Source organism: Geotrypetes seraphini, chromosome 3 (assembly GCF_902459505.1).
Source record: "Geotrypetes seraphini chromosome 3, aGeoSer1.1, whole genome shotgun sequence".
Taxonomy (NCBI): domain Eukaryota; kingdom Metazoa; phylum Chordata; class Amphibia; order Gymnophiona; family Dermophiidae; genus Geotrypetes; species Geotrypetes seraphini.
In genome coordinates this window covers 144433425-144452635 of record NC_047086.1, presented here as the reverse complement: position 1 = coordinate 144452635, position 19211 = coordinate 144433425, and the positions used below count along the sequence as shown (strand labels likewise).

At 41.1% G+C, this 19211-nt stretch overlaps 1 protein-coding gene across 3 annotated transcripts in view; it reads right to left on the bottom strand.

Annotated features, from left to right (window-relative positions):
• GPN1 (GPN-loop GTPase 1) overlaps nucleotides 1–19211 on the bottom strand; it is a 63424-nt gene continuing 44213 nt past the window's right edge. For all 3 annotated transcript variants that reach the window (XM_033938519.1, XM_033938518.1, XM_033938520.1), the window contains exons 12-14: nucleotides 6186–6273; nucleotides 4944–5051; nucleotides 1–739 (exon numbers count right to left, since the gene is read on the bottom strand). In XM_033938519.1, the coding sequence (XP_033794410.1) occupies nucleotides 651–739; nucleotides 4944–5051; nucleotides 6186–6273 (285 nt within the window). In that variant the 3' untranslated portion in view covers nucleotides 1–650. The remainder of the gene's footprint in view (nucleotides 740–4943; nucleotides 5052–6185; nucleotides 6274–19211) is intronic.

Below are 19211 nucleotides of genomic sequence, written 5' to 3'. Positions count from 1 at the left end.
TATGTATAAATATATTTTTATTGAAGCTACACAAATTAAAAATGGATGTCATAATATCAAAGCTGGGTAGAAAGAACAGATGTACCTCAGTCTGCTGATGAACTCTGCTCAAAAGAGGGCACCAAGAGCATAACATCTTTGCCTATTTCTGTGCCTGCCTGCAAGTTCTTATATCTTATCGGGCTCTCCAACAATAAGTCAGTGCATCCTGGGTGGCACACAGCAGCTCACAGCAGGATATAAGCTTTCTTCATTCTTGAGTTGACATACATGACAACTTTTTGTTGAATTTGTCCAAAAAATGAAGTGGATAAAATATATCCAACCTATGGAAACCAGAAGCAAATGAATCTTGAAAACATAATTACACTTAAAGTTTCCACAAAAATAGTTAACAGAAAGAAGAGTCAACATGCAGAGACCTGCAAAGGTTCTTAGACCTTTTTCATATTTGCAGCACACTGGACACCAGATGCTGCTTCCAGCGACTGGAAACACTCAAAAGTGTCCTTAACAGAAGGCTGTTTGGTGTTCTTCCATCTAACACTTGATCATTTCCACAACTGGCAGATGTCAGAAGCTCAGGTTTTCCACTGATTATTCATTCCTCTCCTGCCTCTAACAGCAGGACTTATCTGTTAGTCTGCTTTTCACTTCTTGCTGTTCCTGCTATGGTACTGTACTTTGGTCTCCTGTAGAAAGTTCCTGAAGGCTGGTTCCTCCTGACTTTCCTCAGTTGCTGACATGAAAGAAAAAAGATAAACAATCAAAATAAGAAATTAAGAGGGAGAAACTTAGATTCTCAACAAGTTTCCTCAGCTATCAAGAATATACCCAGGAAGTCAAGAGGCAGTTAGATATCAAGTCACCAATAAGGCACTTCACACACAAAGTCACAAATCCTTGCTTGTTCAGTGCTCTTAGGTTCACGAAACATCAAATTTCCTTGAAGGGCAGTATATCAAATCACCATATAAATAGTGGGATAAAAATGTTTTTAAGAAATGAAACTATAAAATTCCCTGAATACTCCTCCTCTTGGCAGTTGCCAAGTTTTCTGAAGACCACCTTCTATAAAATTCAAATCTAAAAAGCACTAGTTCAACTACTGCTGTGTCTCAGTCCCTAAATCCTAGTCTCCCCGTGCCAGAATCTTCCATTTGCTGGACCCAATAGTGAGACTCTTTCATTTGTAGCCTGCCATACTGTAGTCCTCACTTAAGCAACCTTCAAATGGTTTTCAATAACAGGTATACATTCCTGTCTACATAGTAATAAGATGAACTTCTTTAACTCCACACAAATGCATGCCAGGACTCAGTGTTTCTATTTCATTTTTCTACCCGGGGAGGGGGTAGCTAGCATCTGGGAACGAAGGGATCTAGATTCCTCCATGTACCCTTCAGTTTAATGAGGACTCTGAAGCCCCTTCCCATGGCTATCAGCTCCACTACAGGCCTAACACCACTAGACCCAGACACAGGGCAGCTGCCACCATCTGTTGGAGGCAAAGAATACTGACTTGTTGAGCTGCACAGTAACTCTAATAAATTAGATCTTACAGCTCATAAATCTCTCACCCCATCCGCTGGTAGGTGGGCACAACCCACGTTTCTGGACTGGAAAAGGAAAGCAGATTTAAAAATCACAGCAAACCAGCAGGCATGCAAGTCCCTGCAGTTAAAGGCAGATGAATCTAAATTATGGCTTGTGAGCCATATCTATCCCATGGAAACATTTATTCTGACCCACAACAGCAATCAGGGTTCTGGTCACCAGCAGGTTCCATTAATATTGAATGAAGTCATGACAGTTGCTTCAGGGAAGTGACAGGAGAACATAAGAGCTATCATGGGACAAACCAAAGGTTCATCAAGCCCAGTAACCTATTTCCAATAGGGGCAAACCCAGGTCACAAGTACCTGCAAGATCACAAGTACCTGCAAGATCCCAAGGAGTAAAACAGATTTTATGCTGCTTATCCTAGGAATAAGCAGTGGATTTTCCAATCTTAATATTGGTTTATGGACTTTTCTTATAGGGAAAAGGAACAGGACTTGTATACCACCTTTTTGTGGTTACACATTCAAAGTGATTTATATACTTACAGGTACTTATTTTGTACCCAGGGCAACGGAGGATTAAGTGACTTGCCCAGGGTCATAAGGAGCAGCGCTGGGATTCAATCCCACAACCTCAGGATGCTGAGACAGTAGCTCTACCACTAGGCCACTCCACTCTTTTTAGGAAATTAACCAAACCTTTATTAAACCCTGCTAAACTAACTGCTTTCACCACATTCTCTGGCAACAAATTCCAAAGTTTAATTACACGTTGAGTGAAGAAATATTTTCTCTGTTTGTTTTAAATCTACTACTTAGTAGCTTCATTGCATGCTCCCTAGTCCTAGTATTTTTGGAAAGAGTAAACAAGTGATTCACATCTTCCACTCCACTCAGTATTTTATAGACCTCTATCATATCCCCCTTAAGCCATCTCTTTTCCGAGTTGAAGAGTCCCAGCTACTTAGCCTTCCCTCATAGGGAAGTTGTCCCATCCCCTTTATCATTTTTGCTACTCTTCTCTGTAGCTGCCATGGGGAAAAAAATGGAACCTCACACTCATCCCTAGATTTACAGGAGGGGAATCCAGGTCAAATGCTATGCAAACCCTTATAATGGAGTATCTCGATAGCACTTTTCTAATACATGGGAAGGACTTCTAGTGGAAATCTGTAGAAAAAATGGTAAAGGAATCCAAAAATGTTAGGGCTAAGCAATGATCATCCCAATTGGTAAAGATTATGAAGTGCTGGAATGACCTCTACAAAATGGCAGTGACGTGATTCTTGCTATGTAATTTTATTGGAAAAATTCCCCACTGTATCCTGTACCACCTGTATCCAATACCTCCACTCCTTCAACGTTAGATAACTTTCTTCTTTCACCCGAATATACTGTTATTCCCCTCTGTATCCTGTAATTACCTTCAATGTTAGGTAACTCCCTTCGGTTACCCGAATATATTGTTATTTCCCACTGTATCCTGTAATTACCGGATTCTTGCTTTGTAATTTTATCAGAAAAATTCCCCACTGTATCCTTTAATAACCTCAATGTTAGGTAACTCTCTTCTGTTATCTGAATTTAATGTTATTCCCCACTGTATCTTGTAATTACCTGAATCTTGCTATGTAACTCTCTCGGATAAATTCCTGATATCTTTAAATTTGTAACATTCTACCATAACATGTAACTTACTTGAATCATTGTTTATGTAATTCTCTCGGTAATGTCCAGATCTCTTCTAATTGTAATCCGCTTAGAACCGCAAGGCACAAGCAGAATAGAAATCACTAATGTAATGTAATGTAATGTAATGTAATGTGATAGCATCAACTTTCCAAGAAGGTTGGAATGACATGCATGGAGGGAACCATGATTCAAACACCATGGAGAAGCCTGATTTGTTTCTTTTTCTATGAAAACTTCACTAACTTCAGTAGATATGAGATTATAAAACTTGTTAGCAAGGTAGCTGAGTGTTTACTTAACTATTGGTCTTTTTAGAACCATGATTGAAAATAACATTAACCTTATAACAGAGATAAATCTCTACAATGATTTTCAGCATGCTTGAGATAAATGTGGAAAGCAGTGGTTGGAAAAGGTTAGAGCACCATGCTGACAAATCACCCTGCTTCTCCTTGTGATTTTGGACATGCCACTCACCCTCCCATGCCTCAGGTATAAACTTAGATTGTAAGCCATCCAAGGACAGTGGAAATACTTAGTGTACTTAAACGTAATTCACCTTGAACAACTACTGAAAAAAGGTGTAAACTAAAACCAAAATAATGTCAAGTAAGGATAAGTTGTTACATATGGGAATTTTTTTCTATTTGTACATACTTATAGCATTCAGTAGTTTGCTCAGTTAGTTCTCAATTAAGATTGGGGAGAGTGGGAATTTGTCATGCTGCTGGGACATTTTATTTTTTTAATGTTATATTGTTTTGATTTTCATATGTTATTAGTGTATGGTTAAGAAAATAAGAATTGCTGCTGCTGGGTCAGACCAGTGGTCCATCATGCCCAGCAGTCCGCTCAGGCTGCGGCCCACAGGTCAAAAACCAGTGCTCTAAATGAGTCCAGCCTCAGCTGCGTATGATCCAGTTTAGCAGGAACTTGTTACCTGTATTTTTATAATTTGGAATATTTCAGTGTAATCTGCATAGGATCCTTCATCCAGTCTATTTTGGTCTTTACCTATTGTCCTCTCCAAACTAGACTACTGCAATGCCATCTACTTAAGCCTATCAAAAAAAAGTCTTCAAAGACTCCAGATAATCCAGAATACTGCAGCCAAGTTGATCTTTGCAAAACGCAAGTCTGACCATGTCTCCCCACTCCTAGTCAAACTTCACTGGCTCCCAGTGATTTCCAGAATCCATTTCAAATGCTCCTGCCTGGCTTTTAAGATCATTCACGGCATCCTTCCTCCCTTAATCCCACTATCTTATAATTCCTCGAGACCTGACTCCACCAGACCCGCCCAAAGGTATAAACTATCCTTCCCCTCTCTACACGGTATTCGCTATGCAGGCAAACTGGGAAAATCCCTTCTCTTCAGAATCACAGGTCTTTGGAACGACCTTACTACCCCGCTGTAGAACCTGGGCTCCCTCCAATTATTCCTCAAGCAACTGAAAACCTGGATTTTCACTAAAATGTAATTCTACCCCCCTTACTCTTCTCTTCTATATATAAGTTCATGTAAACCTTTTTTCCTTCTCTTCCTATATTTTAAGTTCTTGTAAACCGTGCCGAGCTCCACATCCGTGGAGATGATGCAGTATATAAACTTAAGGTTTAGTTTAGTTTGTTAGTATTTTACTATAAAATTGCCCTAGCATGGTTTTTGTGAATAGGTGTCTTCCTTACTCTGATGATCGATATCATCTGTATCACTGTCTATTTCCTCTTCTTCCACATCTACATTTCCTCGTGTTAGGATGAGGTCAGAGGGGCCCAATTCTAGATCATCAAAGCCTAAAACAAGACAAAGAACACAAGTTAAGTCATACCCTCTGCTTTCTTCTGCCTCTATAAATCCTTGCCAGGAAGAGGACAGCAAGTATATGCGAGACTATCCAACTTGCATAATAGAGAATTTGACCATACATCTCCACGCCTAATACATTAGGAGAGGCTGAATGCATGGTCATTACAGCCCGAAAGCAGAGACTACAAACACAAGCAATGACATGTGGCAATTTCTTAACATCTCACCTCTCCCCCCAGTGCCAAATACAAAAGGTTCAATTCAGAATCAGAAACTAAACTAAAATGTGGATTTGTAGACTGGTTCATCACCAAAAGGAGCTTGACTGTTAACAATAATTAAAAGATACATGAGAAAAGGAAAAGCAAAAAAGAAACATAAATAAGAGAAGATAGATAAAAAAAAGGAGTGATTTTCAAAAAGATTTGCAAACATATTTGTTTTTAAAGTTTTGCCAAATGATTGGAAGGAGTCAAAGCCACATAAAGTAACTGGCAAACTATTCCATAATTCCGTTAATTTGAAAATGAAAGATTGGCTAAGTTTCTTAACAGCTATTATTCCCTTAAATTAGGGAAAAGAGGGTTTGAGTCTTTGGGTACTTCTAGCAACAATTGATTCCATTAATTTGGTTAGCAATGGCATATTGGCGATTGGCCGATAATGAGAAGGAATGGTGGGATCCAAATCTGGTTTTTTCAGAAGTGGAGTGAGACTTATTCGCCCCATATTGTTAGAAAAATATCCTTTTTCCAATGCTAAACAGACATCAGTGGTGCCAATGATTTCTACTCATCATATGAGACGCTCACCCCATGACAGGTTTAGGTGCTTCATACCCTATCCCCCTCAACTCTACACTTGCCACACCAATTTTCTCTTGTGGCTGCGGCTCCATGATGTTGTCTTCGTGTCTCTGAGCATATTTTTGAATTCTAAGTGTGTGTTCTAGAAGTATTAATTGCACTATTACACCTATTGAGTGATTTTTTGACTTCTGTATGTTTCCTGCCTCTGCCAAACTTCTCCTTCACTACAGAAGACCTGCCTACTGTTGAGCCAGTATAAGTCCCCTTCATGCCCCCATGTCATTACCAACACCTTTTGCCCAGAATATGCACCTGTTGAACCAGATTCTAATGTAACAGGGCCCATGTCTTTCCGCAGACGATCCAGCTGCTCCTTCTGCTGCTTACTCTGAGCTTCAGCCTACACAGGAATAAAAAAAAATGTTTAAATGCTGCAATGTGTAAGAATCCTGAGAAATCAGTAGCATTCAAATCTCGAGACCTCCAGTTAGAAAACAGAGTGATGAGCACATAGTATAAAGCATCTTTGCAAGTACAAGAAGTATGGAACAGGTAAAGCTCATCTCCCCGATATTCCTAATGTGCCTTCCCAATCATGACATAACAGCATTAATACCAAGGGCTACTCTTAGGAAGCTAAGCATAGGGACTGAAGGCTGCTAGGGGAGGAAGTTCATGCCTCTACTATGCATGCAAATAATTTCTCTTTATTAAAGTAGCATTATATGTGTGGCACAGTGGTTAAAACTACAGCCTCAGCACCCTGAGGTTGTGGTTTCAAACCCACCCTGCTCCTTGTGACTCTGGGCAAGTCACTTAATTCTCCCCCCCACCCCCCACCCCCACCCCATTGCTCCAGTTACATTAGAAAGATTGTGAGCCTGCCAGGACAGACAGGGAAAAATGCTTGAGTACCTTCTTTATTGCAGGGTGCTGAGCATGAGATCACAGTATCGGGGATTTATAAGGCCTTATTCCATCTTTTATCACCCAGAGATGTTCAAAAATATATTGATGGGAGAAGGAGCTTCAAGTGACTTTAATGCAAAGGAATATCATTGATACTATTTGTGGAATTCCCTGTTTGACTTCCAGTTCGCAGCTGCATGAAAGTGGTTATACATGGGGCTTATTTCACCTAGAAACAGCTGTGGGGGTTTGCCTATAGCAATGTGTCTTAAATGTGGGCAGGGTAAAAATGTGGCTGTGCCCCGTTATAAGACGTTTTTGGCACCATATTGCGCATTATATTGAGTTGCTGTTGAATATCACTTTTAGAGGCTCTGTGATACAGTTGGTTCTTGATGTTCTGTGACACAGTTGGTTCTAGATGTACCAGGAGCCTATGGGCCAATGTCAAATGGTGCGAAGACCCTGTGTCGTAAAATATGTTTACGACACAGGGTTTAAAATGTTTAAAATATCGAGGAAATGTATCCTGCAGTATTGGACTGTGGGGGAGCCCCGTGGCTATTGGTGTTTGAGAAATCAACTTCACCAACTGGCTTGTTGGGAGGCCAGAGAGGCACAGGGTACTAGGAAACAAAGGGATGCATATTTGTTGGTATGTCAATCCTATATAAGTCAATTGCATTCTAGGGGGCAAATTTTGTTACTGAATAAGTTATCGTAAGCCTTAGGTGCATGTGCTTCTTAAATAGAAGGGGGGTATGTGTACTAGCTAGGGAAGGGGGTCGGGGATGAGGGAATTAGAGGGAGATGGGGGGATTATGTAAGGATGTTATTGACGGTGAAATGGATATTTACAATGATTACAATTGTGCATATTTCATTTGTAGCTTACTTGAGATGCTTTATTGCGTACTATGCAATTGTGTTCAATACGATGCATTTGGTTTTAGTGCTGTTCTGTATGTTTTGATGATGTATTTTTCTTTTGCTCTGTTTCACTTCTAATAAAATGGTTTGAAACTAAAATATATGCTGGCTTGGGTGGCTTATCTGAACAGACCGATCTTGCTGCAGGAATGGGCGTGTACATAGCATCATTCAGTCCTCCCTGGGTTTAGCCACCACACTAGTGGAAAATGGTTATAAAGCTCTTTCGATGGTACTATATGCCAGTGTGTCAGGTTAAGATGAAGGGGACACTGATGGGCAATGTTGGAGGGGATTTGGAAATCATGCAAACCATTCTAGGTTCATTGTCTTAAGCGCGCGAGACAAACACACGCCGACAAACGAGCGCCAATTCAGCACATGACTTTAGCGCAGGAAAACCTTCTTTTAAAGGGCTCTGATGGGGGTTGTTGGTGGGGAACCCCCCAACTTTACTTAATAGGGATCACACTGGCGTTGGGGGAGGTTTGGGGGATTGTAACCCCACATTATACTGGAAACTTAACTTTTTCCCGGAGCCCTTTAAAAGAAGGCTTTCCTGCAGCGCGCTGAAGTCTTGCGCTGAATTGTCGGCGCGCGTTTGTCTTGCGCGCTTTTGTCCCTTCACCACCATTCTGAGCTCCCCTGGGAGAAAAGCATAGAAAATTGAAAAAATAGATAAATAAAGATGGGATTGTATTTGCAAATGTGGTGGTCTTGTGGGTCATCATTCCTTATTAGGTATCAATTTTTCAACTTCTGTTTGGGACTTTGGGTAGGGATGTGTGCCCCTCCGAGATGACTTTCTTACATCATTATGATTCAGACCGGGAAGAGGGGGAGGTGGCCTTTTCTAAACTAATGATGACAGCTGCCAGGTTGGTGCTGGCAGCAACATGGAAACTACCGACCTTGCCAAATTGGGAATTGGTGGTGCATAAGTTGAGTGATTGGTGTACACTTTATAGACTTACAGATTTAAACTATAATAGATGGAGGAGTTTCACTAGAATATGGCGTAATTTTGATCATTGGTGGAAATCACAATTATAAATTAGAACTTCAGAGGCACCTGCGGCAGAGTGGGAAGGAGCGAGTAGAGCCTGGGAATGGAATATTGAATGACTTGAAATGTTTGTGTTGGGGGATGGGGGTGGAAGTATTACTGATTTTTACAAAGCTGATTTCAATCTTTCTTTATTGTACTTTTACTATTTGTTGTATCATTGGTTTGAATTCTTGATTTGTATGCATATTTTTCAATAAAAGCATAAATCACAAAAAGAAATGGAGCCCATTTTGTCGCAGTCATCCTCAGACTGAACTTCCCCATCTTGTGCATGCACTGTTGATGGGGAATTGCGTTCATTTGGGGGGAAAGGGTGCCCTCCCAGCACAAGCAGGGCCACAATCCCCAAAGGTTCTATGTGGCCCTTGTTAATTATATTGATGAATTCAGGGGGAAAACCCTGACCAGGATGTCTAGACGGTCCGTGCAGATGCTCACAAGGTCCTTTCTTGCATTTTACAGCCACATCATGGCTGCACTTTGTTGGGGACACACTTGCACTGCTCCCCGGTTCAAATCTAGACTTTTTCCCTGGCCCTCAGACCAACTGGCTATGTGGTCAACTTTGTAATCTACCCTACACGTAGCAACAAACCGCTACATAAAATCAGTAAGCAAATGGCGAAGAAAAAATAGACTACAATGGTTCACCGCAGAGATCTCAGACCTCGTTAAAGAAAAGAAACGAGATTTCATTTCCTACAAACATTCGGAGACAAGGGAGGCTAAATTAGAATACATGGCCAAGCGGTCAAAGCGGCAGTCAGAGAGGCCAAGCATCGAGTTGAAGTAAACCTAGCAAGGAACATTAAGAAGGGGGAAAAATCCTTCTTCAGGTATATTAGTGACAGAAAAAGAAACACTGATGGGATAGTGCGCCTTAGGAAACTAGACAGGAACTATGTAGAATCAGATTCAGATAAAGCCGAACTCCTAAATGAATACTTCTGCTCTGTCTTCACCCGCGAGGCACCGGAGTCCAGTCCACAGTTGCAGGCAAAGCGGAGTTCGGAAGACCCGTTTCGGAATTTTGAATTTACACCCGGTAACATCTACGACGAACTATCAAGACTCAAGGTGAACAAAGCCATGGGACCAGACAATCTACATCCCAGAGTGCTCAGTGAGCTCAGTGATGTCCTAGTGGAACCGTTATCCGTACTCCTCAATCTCTCCCTGAGTACGGGAAGAGTTTCCTTGGACTGGAAAACAGCTAATGTTGTTCCTCTGCACAAAAAGGGTTGCAGGGCAGAGGTTGCGAATTACAGGCCAGTGAGTCTCACATCGATAGTGAGTAAACTCATGGAAACACTAATCAAATGAAAATTAAGACACGATCATAGACAAGGAGGAACTTCGCGATCCCCACCAACATGGATTCACCAAGGGTAGGTCCTGCCAATCCAATCTCATCAGCTTCTTTGACTGGGTAACAAGAAAACTAGATTTGGGAGAGTCCCTGGATGTTGTGTACTTGGACTTCAGTAAAGCTTTTGATAGTGTCCCCCACCGCCGGTTATTGAGCAAGATGAAATCGATGGGATTAGGTGAAACACTAACTGCATGGGTCAACGATTGGCTGAGGGTAGACTTCAGAGGGTAGTGGTTAATGGTACCCCCTCTAAAACGTTGGAGGTGACCAGTGGTGTGCCTCAGGGCTTGGTCTTGGGCCCGATCCTTTTCAACATATTCATAGGAGACATGACTCAGGGGCTTCAAGGTAAAATAACATTATTCGCTGATGATGCCAAACTATGTAACATTGTAAGTAACAGCAATCTGTCCAACAGTATGATGCAGGACCTGCTTTCATTGGAACATTAGTCCTCGACCTGGCAGTTTAACTTCAACGCTAAAAAATGCAAGGTCATGCACCTTGACTACAATAATCCGTGCAGAATGTACACATTGAATGGAGAAACCTTGGCTAGGACTGCAACAGAATGAGATCTGGGGGTGATCATTAGTGAAAACATGAAAACTGCCAATCAAGTTGCGAAGGCTTCATCCAAGGCTAAGCAAATGCTGGGTTGTATCCGGAAAAGCTTGTTAGTCGGAAGCCCGAAGTCATAATGCCATTGTACAGAACCATGGTAAGGCCTCATCTGGAGTACTGTGTACAATTCTGGAGGCCACTATTACCATAAGGATGTGCTGAGAGTTGAGTCGGTTCAGCGAATGACCACCAGGATGGTCTCGGGACTCAAGGATCTCTCGTACGAAGAAAGGCTGAACAAAATGCGGCTATACTCTCTCGAAGAACATAGGGAGAAGGGAGACATGATTGAGACATTTAAGTATATCACTGGTCATATCGAGGTAGAAGATGATATTTTCTTTCTCAGAGGACCCTCGTCCACAAGAGAGCATCCGCCGAAAATCAAGGGCGGGAAGTTTCATGGCGACACCAGGAAGTACTTCTTCACCGAAAGAGTGGTTGACAATTGGAATGAGCTTCCAGCGCAGGTGATCGAGGCTAGCAGCGTGCCAGATTTTAAGCACAGATGGGATGCTCATTTCGGATCTCTAAGAGGGTAGAGTTAAGGGGATGGGTCATCAGAGTGCGATCTCTCAAAGGGTAGCTAGGGGGGGAGGGTCAATAGAGTGGGCAGACTTGATGGGCTTTGGCCCTTTTCTGCCGTCACTTTTCTATGTTTCTAACCCCAGGGGGAGAAAAGCAGTAAGGTTGCCAAAATTGTCTCAGTGCTATGAAAAGGGCAGTAACTGGCTTGATAAGGGTGAAAAGTATCTGATGTCTTGGCATTTGTCAAAGTAGTAGTTGGATATCTGAATATTTTTTGGAGATCAGAAACCTTTTGAGTAAAGGCTTTCGGCTAAAGATGTAATACCAAAATCCTACCTCTCGTTTCTGAGAACTCTGCCAAAACCCTTATTAACTCTCATTATCTCTCACTTAAACTACTACAACTTGCTTCTGTCAGGTCTTCCGCTCAACCATTTCTTTCCCCTTCAATCTGTGTAAAATTCTGCCGCATGACTTATATTCCATGAGAGCCACCAAGCCCACTCCTCAAGTCACTTCACTGGCTCCCCATCCATTTCCGAATACAGTTCAAACTCCTCTTACTGACATAAATACACTCATTCTACAGCCCCTCAATATCTCTTTGCACTTCCCTCCCCCTATGCTCCCCCAGTGAATTCCGTTCACTGGCAAGTCCCTCCTAACCATAACCTCTCTCTTCCACTGCCACCACCAGACTCTATCCCTTCTATCTTGCTGTACCGTATACATGGAACAAACTGCCTGAGTCATTATGTAAAGTGCCATCTCTGGCAGTATTCAAATCCAAGCTAAAAGCCAAGTTTTTCGATGCTGCCTTCAACTCCCACTCACCACAAAATTACCTAGGTCCATCCTATCGTTCTCTCTGCAAGAAACTCCCCAACCCCTATATGTCCAATTAGATTGTAAGCTCTTCTAAGCAGGGACTGTCTATTGCGTGTTGATCATACAGCGCTGCGTACGCTCCTCAGTGCTATAAAAATGATAAATAGTAGTAGTGGTAGAACAGAACTACTGGGGGTCCTTTTAAGCACCGCAAGCCTTAAAAATGGAATAAAAAACCCTTAAATAATAAAATCTACTCAGAGCAGATCAGAAAGACATCTTCTCAACTCACTTGCAGAAGGGAAAACAAGGGATAGCCCACTGGGGAAGGAGGCAGAGCTGAAAGATGTAAATAACAGCCTTCTGCAAGAAACTTGCAGTTTCAGGGAAGTAACCCAATCTCAAGCCTATAATATCCAATGCACTAGAAATCAGCAATACCTTCAGGGCAAGATTTTATGGTGGAGATAACGTTCAACTTCTGGAATGAAACAGTTGTTGAACCAATCCTACAACAGCGCGATTTCTTTAAGTGCATGAAGATTTTGGACTCTGTAGACCATAAGAGTTTTGTATTTGAAATCACCCTTGCCATTGGTACAAAATAGCAAGGTGCTGCAATCTTTAAATGCCTTGTATCCTGGGGCTTTTGCTGCCACTTTCATTATATATGTCAGTTTCCCAGTCTGCTTATAAAACAAATCAGTCTCATCCACACTGAAGACTTGCTCTGGCACATATCCCTTTTCTTCAAATACACTTAGCAAGTATTTTTTTAATTCTTCAGCAGCTTTGTTGTCAGACAAACCTGCCTCCCCAGAAAGGTTTACATTTTTTTTTAGCACATATCGCTTTTTAAAATGTGCTAGCCAACCTGAACTCACTGAAAAAGGTTTCACGTTTTCCTTCCCCTGGGTGACATGTCTGTAAATCTCTCTGGCTTACATCATAAAAACAAAGGTGTCCACTATGCTTTTTCTTTTTCCATTCTCCACAAATTTAATCACTTTTCCATCTTTTCCACTGACTGATCATGAACCACAGATGTTGTTTTGAACTTTCTAGTGCGGATTTGTGAACAAACAGACAAATATAAAATCACTACTATTCAAAAAATATCTTCCATCTCTCTAATGGCCATCTAATGAGTTCCCAATCAACAACATTGGGAACACCAACCATATAGTAACACTTTGTCCAACCCTCAAACTAAACACCACAACAGTCTATATCATCAACATTAAGTAACCAATGTCATGTAATCAACATCATTATGTAACCACTTTCACTTTTAGGTATTTGATGCTACTCTCTACCCGACGAAACTTGATTCATTTGTTATGTAACATCTTCTGCGATCTTGAATGTATTGCAATTCTTTACTCTCCACACGATGTAACTAGATTCAGTAGTTATGTAACATCATCTGTGATCTTGATTGTATTGTAATTCTTTACTGTTATCTGTATTTCACTCTTCTCCTGTAATGTAATTCTACTGGAAATGCCCAGATATCTTCTATATTGTAATCCGCCTAGAAACGCAAGGCACAGGCAGAATAGAAATCTCTAATGTAATGTAAAGTAATATCATCCTCTTTTGCCGGATGGATAGGATTGTTGATTCACTCACATTACTTGCAGCTGATAGAAGAAACAGACGTCTGTCTAAAACACATATTTTGTCACTCAGACACATGACATGGTTCTTTCTTTTTGGAGTACAGGTACTAGATGCTTGTAAGTCACTCTTCTTGTTACTTGGTAGCCATTTCTGGAAACAAACGTCAAAACTACACAGTGAAAGCAAAGAAAGCTGATTTTTAAATGTGCGGGTCCATGAATACATGAATAGAGTATCATAAATGGCAAATAGTAGTCACAATGCAATTGTAGATATGCAAATGCAAATCTGGGACTCAAGAATAATGAGAAAAGGAATATACATGTTTCAACATGAAAGTTTAAGCACACTACCAGAATAAAAAGTATCAGCATGATGGTCTCACACAAGAACAGGGAAAAAGAAACTCAGCAGGTTTTTCCTGTAAGAAACAAACTGAGCATCAGGTTAACGCCTAGCAAATTTTAAGAGCAAGTTGTTTCATGGACTATGATTAGTCACTTGTTGCATTGTTCCCTGAAAAACAGGAGAGGAAAGGGGTTCTAAATCTAACCTCTCACTTTAGACATAGTTGTCAATGGCCTCCATGTACATTATTATTAGTATAAAAGTACAATTCACAGCAAATAGCAATTCAATACAAAATGCACAAACATCCAGTACATATAAAGCATTACAAATACAATCAATATTGTTATGTCATATGTTATTATGAAATTTACCTGAAGGACAGGATAATACAAATGTTTTAAAATAAATAAACCCAACCGTACAACAATGGAGGTGACCAATGGCCTAAAGGATGACTAAAGGATTTCTTCAAACTCTTATACACTAAAAAAACATAATACAGTAAAAAACACAAATATGAACTGGACTTCTTTGGTCACCCACTGGTCACTACTATTTTTAAGATTATAATTCATTTTTAACTTTTTATAATGATTTTATTTTTATGCTATGAATGTATTTCGCTGATTGTTCAGTTTCTTATGGTGTAAACCGCCTAGAACTCTTGTAATGGCGGTATAAAAGAATAAATTTATTATTATTATTACTACTGTTGCACTGTTCATTTACTGCAGCTTATTCCTGTGTCAAAATTAATGAACTTAAATTAGTTTTGACAAGGGAATAAGCTACAGTAAATGAATCTTCCCTTGAAGAATGAAATTAATTGCATAGCTCAAAAACGGACAAAAAATGGGCTGCGTTTCAGAAAGTGCTCTTCAGTTTGTTTTGTGTTTATTTTATCCATTTATTTCCTGTATACTGTTTGCTTGCTTTTGCTCCCCTTCTCTGTTTTGCCTCTTTTCCTCTACACCCTATTCGGCAGTCTGACCCTAGCACTAGTACAGTGTGGGATCAAGTGTGCCATGGCTGGGATGCCAGTCACTCTCCCCTGTACCTTATGAAATGAGTTAGAGTCCCAAGGTTGTTGACAGACCTAGCCCTCAGAATTACTTTTTTCCACCCTCCCTTTTTACTAAGTTGCAGTAGAGGTTAATACCATGGCCTGAAGCGCTAAATGCTCTGAATTCCTATGAGCGTCTGAGCAGAATCGAAGCATTTAGCGCTCTAGGCCACAGTAGAAACCTCTATTGTGGCTTAGTAAAAAAGAGCCTTATATAAAAGGTAGGAATTTGGGGATGGCAAGGGCATCAGAATGATGTTTTTATCTTTTTTTTTGGGGGGGGGAGGGGTATTCAAGCTCTGCCCCAATGTCATACCAGTTCCCTGTTCACTTCCCTATGCTCCAACCCCTATCCCCGGACCCCATGTTACCTATGAGCTTCCTTCTCTCAAGTCCTTGCATTAGGTCCCTTTTGTCACCTCCCTCCAATCTCCTTCTTCCATCCTACCATATCCCCTCGGTGCCCATATCCCTATCTCTCTGTCCAACTTCAGCTTTTTATGTTTTTATTCCCCCCATCTGCATTCAGCATTGCCCCTCTTTGTCCCTACCCCCACTCCCATTTCCAGCTTCTCTTCTCACTCATTCCTTCCTCTTGTTCCACATCTCCCCCCACAATTCAAGGCAAGCACCTGTCCATTTATTTTCCTTCCCTCCTTTATCCCTCTCCTGAGTCAGCATCTTTCCTACTCCCTTCCCTCTCTCCTCAGGGATCCAACAAGTGTCCCATCTCTCTTCCTTCTCTTTTGTAACTAGCCCCCCCCCATGTGTCCAGCATCTCTCCCTCTTTCTACTTTCCTTGCAGTTTCCAGCATTCCTCTCTCTGCCCCCCACCTCCCAGGTAGTCCTTTAAACTTACCTCTATGTCCAAATGGCAAGTTTGAAGGACTACTGAGAGGGGTTAATGAGAAATGCCAGACTGCAGGGGCACACAGCAAACAAATGAGCAACAGAAACGGAAATATTTTGGGGTTCAAGTTCTCCCTCCCCCTCCCCAGACAGCAGAAAAGCAGACAAGTGTGAAGAGGGAGCATGAAGAAGATATAACCCCAAAAGGGGCGCCAATAGATCCCTTTCCAGCGAGAAATTAAGTGAAATAGATGTTTCAAGGCACCAATCTGTCAACACCCGCAGTCCACAAGCTAAATTATAGATCCGAAGGTCCAAAAGATCGAACCCCCCCCCCTAGCCATAGGGAGCATCAGCATTTGTAAAGATAACCGGGGCCATTTACTCCCCAAAGAAATACACAAAGTTCCAGATCACACTGTTTCAGCCATAAAGGCAAGGTCTGCAAGAGATATAACCAGCAGGGAACCAGCATAATATTATATAGATAAATACGACCTGTCAATGATATAGGGAGGGAGCCCCAAAGCACAAGCGCTCAATAGATTTTTTGAGTAGCGGGCTCCTGGCAAGTCGGGATGCTGTTGAATCTGTATCAATAAGGGTTCTACAAATAAAATATACAATAAAGGGGAGAGCGGGCAACCCTCCCGGATCCCCCTCCCTATTGGAAATACCGGAGAAACTTGACCATTGACCAATAACGCAGCCGCAGGATTAAAATATAAAGTTTGCACGGAACGCAGAAGTATCCCGTAATCCCATAGCGCTCTAACAAAGGAAAGAGAAAGATCCACTTGACCCAATCAAATGCCTTTTCTGAGTTAATAACAACTTACGGACATTATGCCACACCTGACGGCCCTTCACAAAACCAACTTGATCCTCACCCACCAGAATAAGAGGGGCCAAGCGATCCACCAAAATTTTAGCCAAGATTTTTAAATCAACATTTATTAATGAGATAGGACGATAAGATTCAACTAGGCTGTGATCTTTACCTGGCTTAGGGAAAACTGTAATTAATGCCTGGTTAGATACTGCAGGAAATTGACCCTTCTCAATAACCTGTTGATAAAACCGACAGAGCAGGTCAGCGATGTGTCCCTGAAAGAGCCGAAAAAACTCACCACTGAATCTGTCTGGCCCGGGTGATTTACATAAGAATAACTGTTTTATGACCCCCATGAACCTCCTCCTGTGAGATAGGTGTATTCAAGGAAGCAACATCAGAAGCAAATAACTTAGGCACCCCCAAGGAGTTTCAAGTTCAAGTTTATTGTATATTTGATTAATCGCTTACTCAAATTTCTAAGCGATGAACATATCATTAAAATTACATACAATTAAGGGGGCAGCAAAATAAGCAGAAACTAAACATACGTAATGTGTTAAAGACTAACAGTACAAATATGTTACAACGAGAGGAAAGGATGAGTAGAGAAATACAAATTGCTGATAGAAAAGAAGACAATTATGGTAAAAAAAACAATAGGGAGGGAATAAACAATGAATCTTAGAGAGGTTATGGAAATGAAATGAAACTCCTAGTCAAGCTTTTTAAGTATCAAAAGCATCCTTGAAAAGAAAGCTTTTTAGTTTGCTCTTAAATTTATCTAAATTGTTTTCTTCTCTTAAGTAAATGGGGAGGGACTTCCATGTTTGAGGAGCTGTAATAGAAAAAACAAAATGCCGCAGTGTATTAATAATTTTAAATGAGGGAATAACTAATAAATGTTGATCAATAGACCTCAGTAATCTGGTTGGGGTATAGGGAATCAATGATTTGTAAATGAAAGCCGGAGTTTTATATAACAGAGACTTGAAGGTAAACAGACTTAATTATACTGTATACGATGCGCGACTGGGAGCCAGTGCGCTTTCTTAAGAAAGGGGAGTGACGTGATCAAATTTCTTAGCTTTCATTATAAGTTTAATTGAAGCATTTTGAATGATCTGTAAACGTCTAATTTCATTTTGGGCTATTCCCTTGAGTAGGGAGTCAAGAAAACTATCAATTAATGTCTCCCGATTCACCTCGGCTGTATAGAGATTTTGATAATACTGGACAAAGAAGTTTTCCAAGTAGGCCTGCCGAGTAACCACTACTTTCGCTGAATTTCGTAATGAGGGATATTCGAAGGGCCCATCCAGTTTTTGGTCAATTTGGCCAGCAACCTCCCAGGCCTATTGCCGAAACGATGCAATCTATACTTACAATAAAAAATAGTACATTGCGTTCATTCCTGCAGTAGGGCATTATAAGCTACCTGGGCAGTGCGGAGACCATTTTTGTGTTGTAGAGTAGGGGATCGAACAAATAACCCATGACATAATTTCACCTGCTTCTCCAGATCTAAAACCTTGCGAGCCAAGATCTTACGTTTCCGAGAACTATAAGTTATGATGGCTGCACTCCAGAAAAGCTCACCCTCTCCTATAAGCACATTATAAAAAGCGACATAGTCCTGCCACTGCTGCACCAGATAGGTTGCAAAATCAGGATCGTGATATAAAGCTATAGGGAATCACCATCTTTTCCCCTTTCCAATTCCTCCACCCCCTACAGTTATATCCAGCCATATGGCATATGATCCGAGATAGCTAGAACCCCAATATCCACCCCAGACACATCTTGAAAAGAGGAACTAGAAAGAAAGATATGATCAATCCTCGAGGAGGTACAATGAACCCTGTAAGTATGTGTATAGTCACGCTCCCCTGGATGTAATGTGAGCCACATATCTATGATATCAAGGGCCTGTAGGAAAGCATGCAACCCATTATCTGAACGGGTGGTAGTGTGGGAGGATCCACCCGAGCAATCAAGGCCAGGATGCATGACTGAATTGAAGTCTCCCAAAATAATTTTATGTGTTAGAGAAACATCTGATATGGGCAGGAGAATACCCAGGAGTTTCTTCAAAAAGGAGGGCTGCACAGTGTTAGGTGCATAGATAGAGCCCCAAACTATCTTTCTCTGATGTAATGTGCCCTGTACTACCACATAAAGCCTCTATTAATATTGGCCTTAACAAAAATCCTCATCCAGCCAACATCGATAGACAATAACTCCCAAATTATTTTTGGTCTGGATTTTTTCAAGATCTTTACAACAATATACTGCTTATCAAGACGCCTCAGCCCCACCACTCCTCCGCAGAAAGTTTCATTCAAATCGCGGGAAGTTTC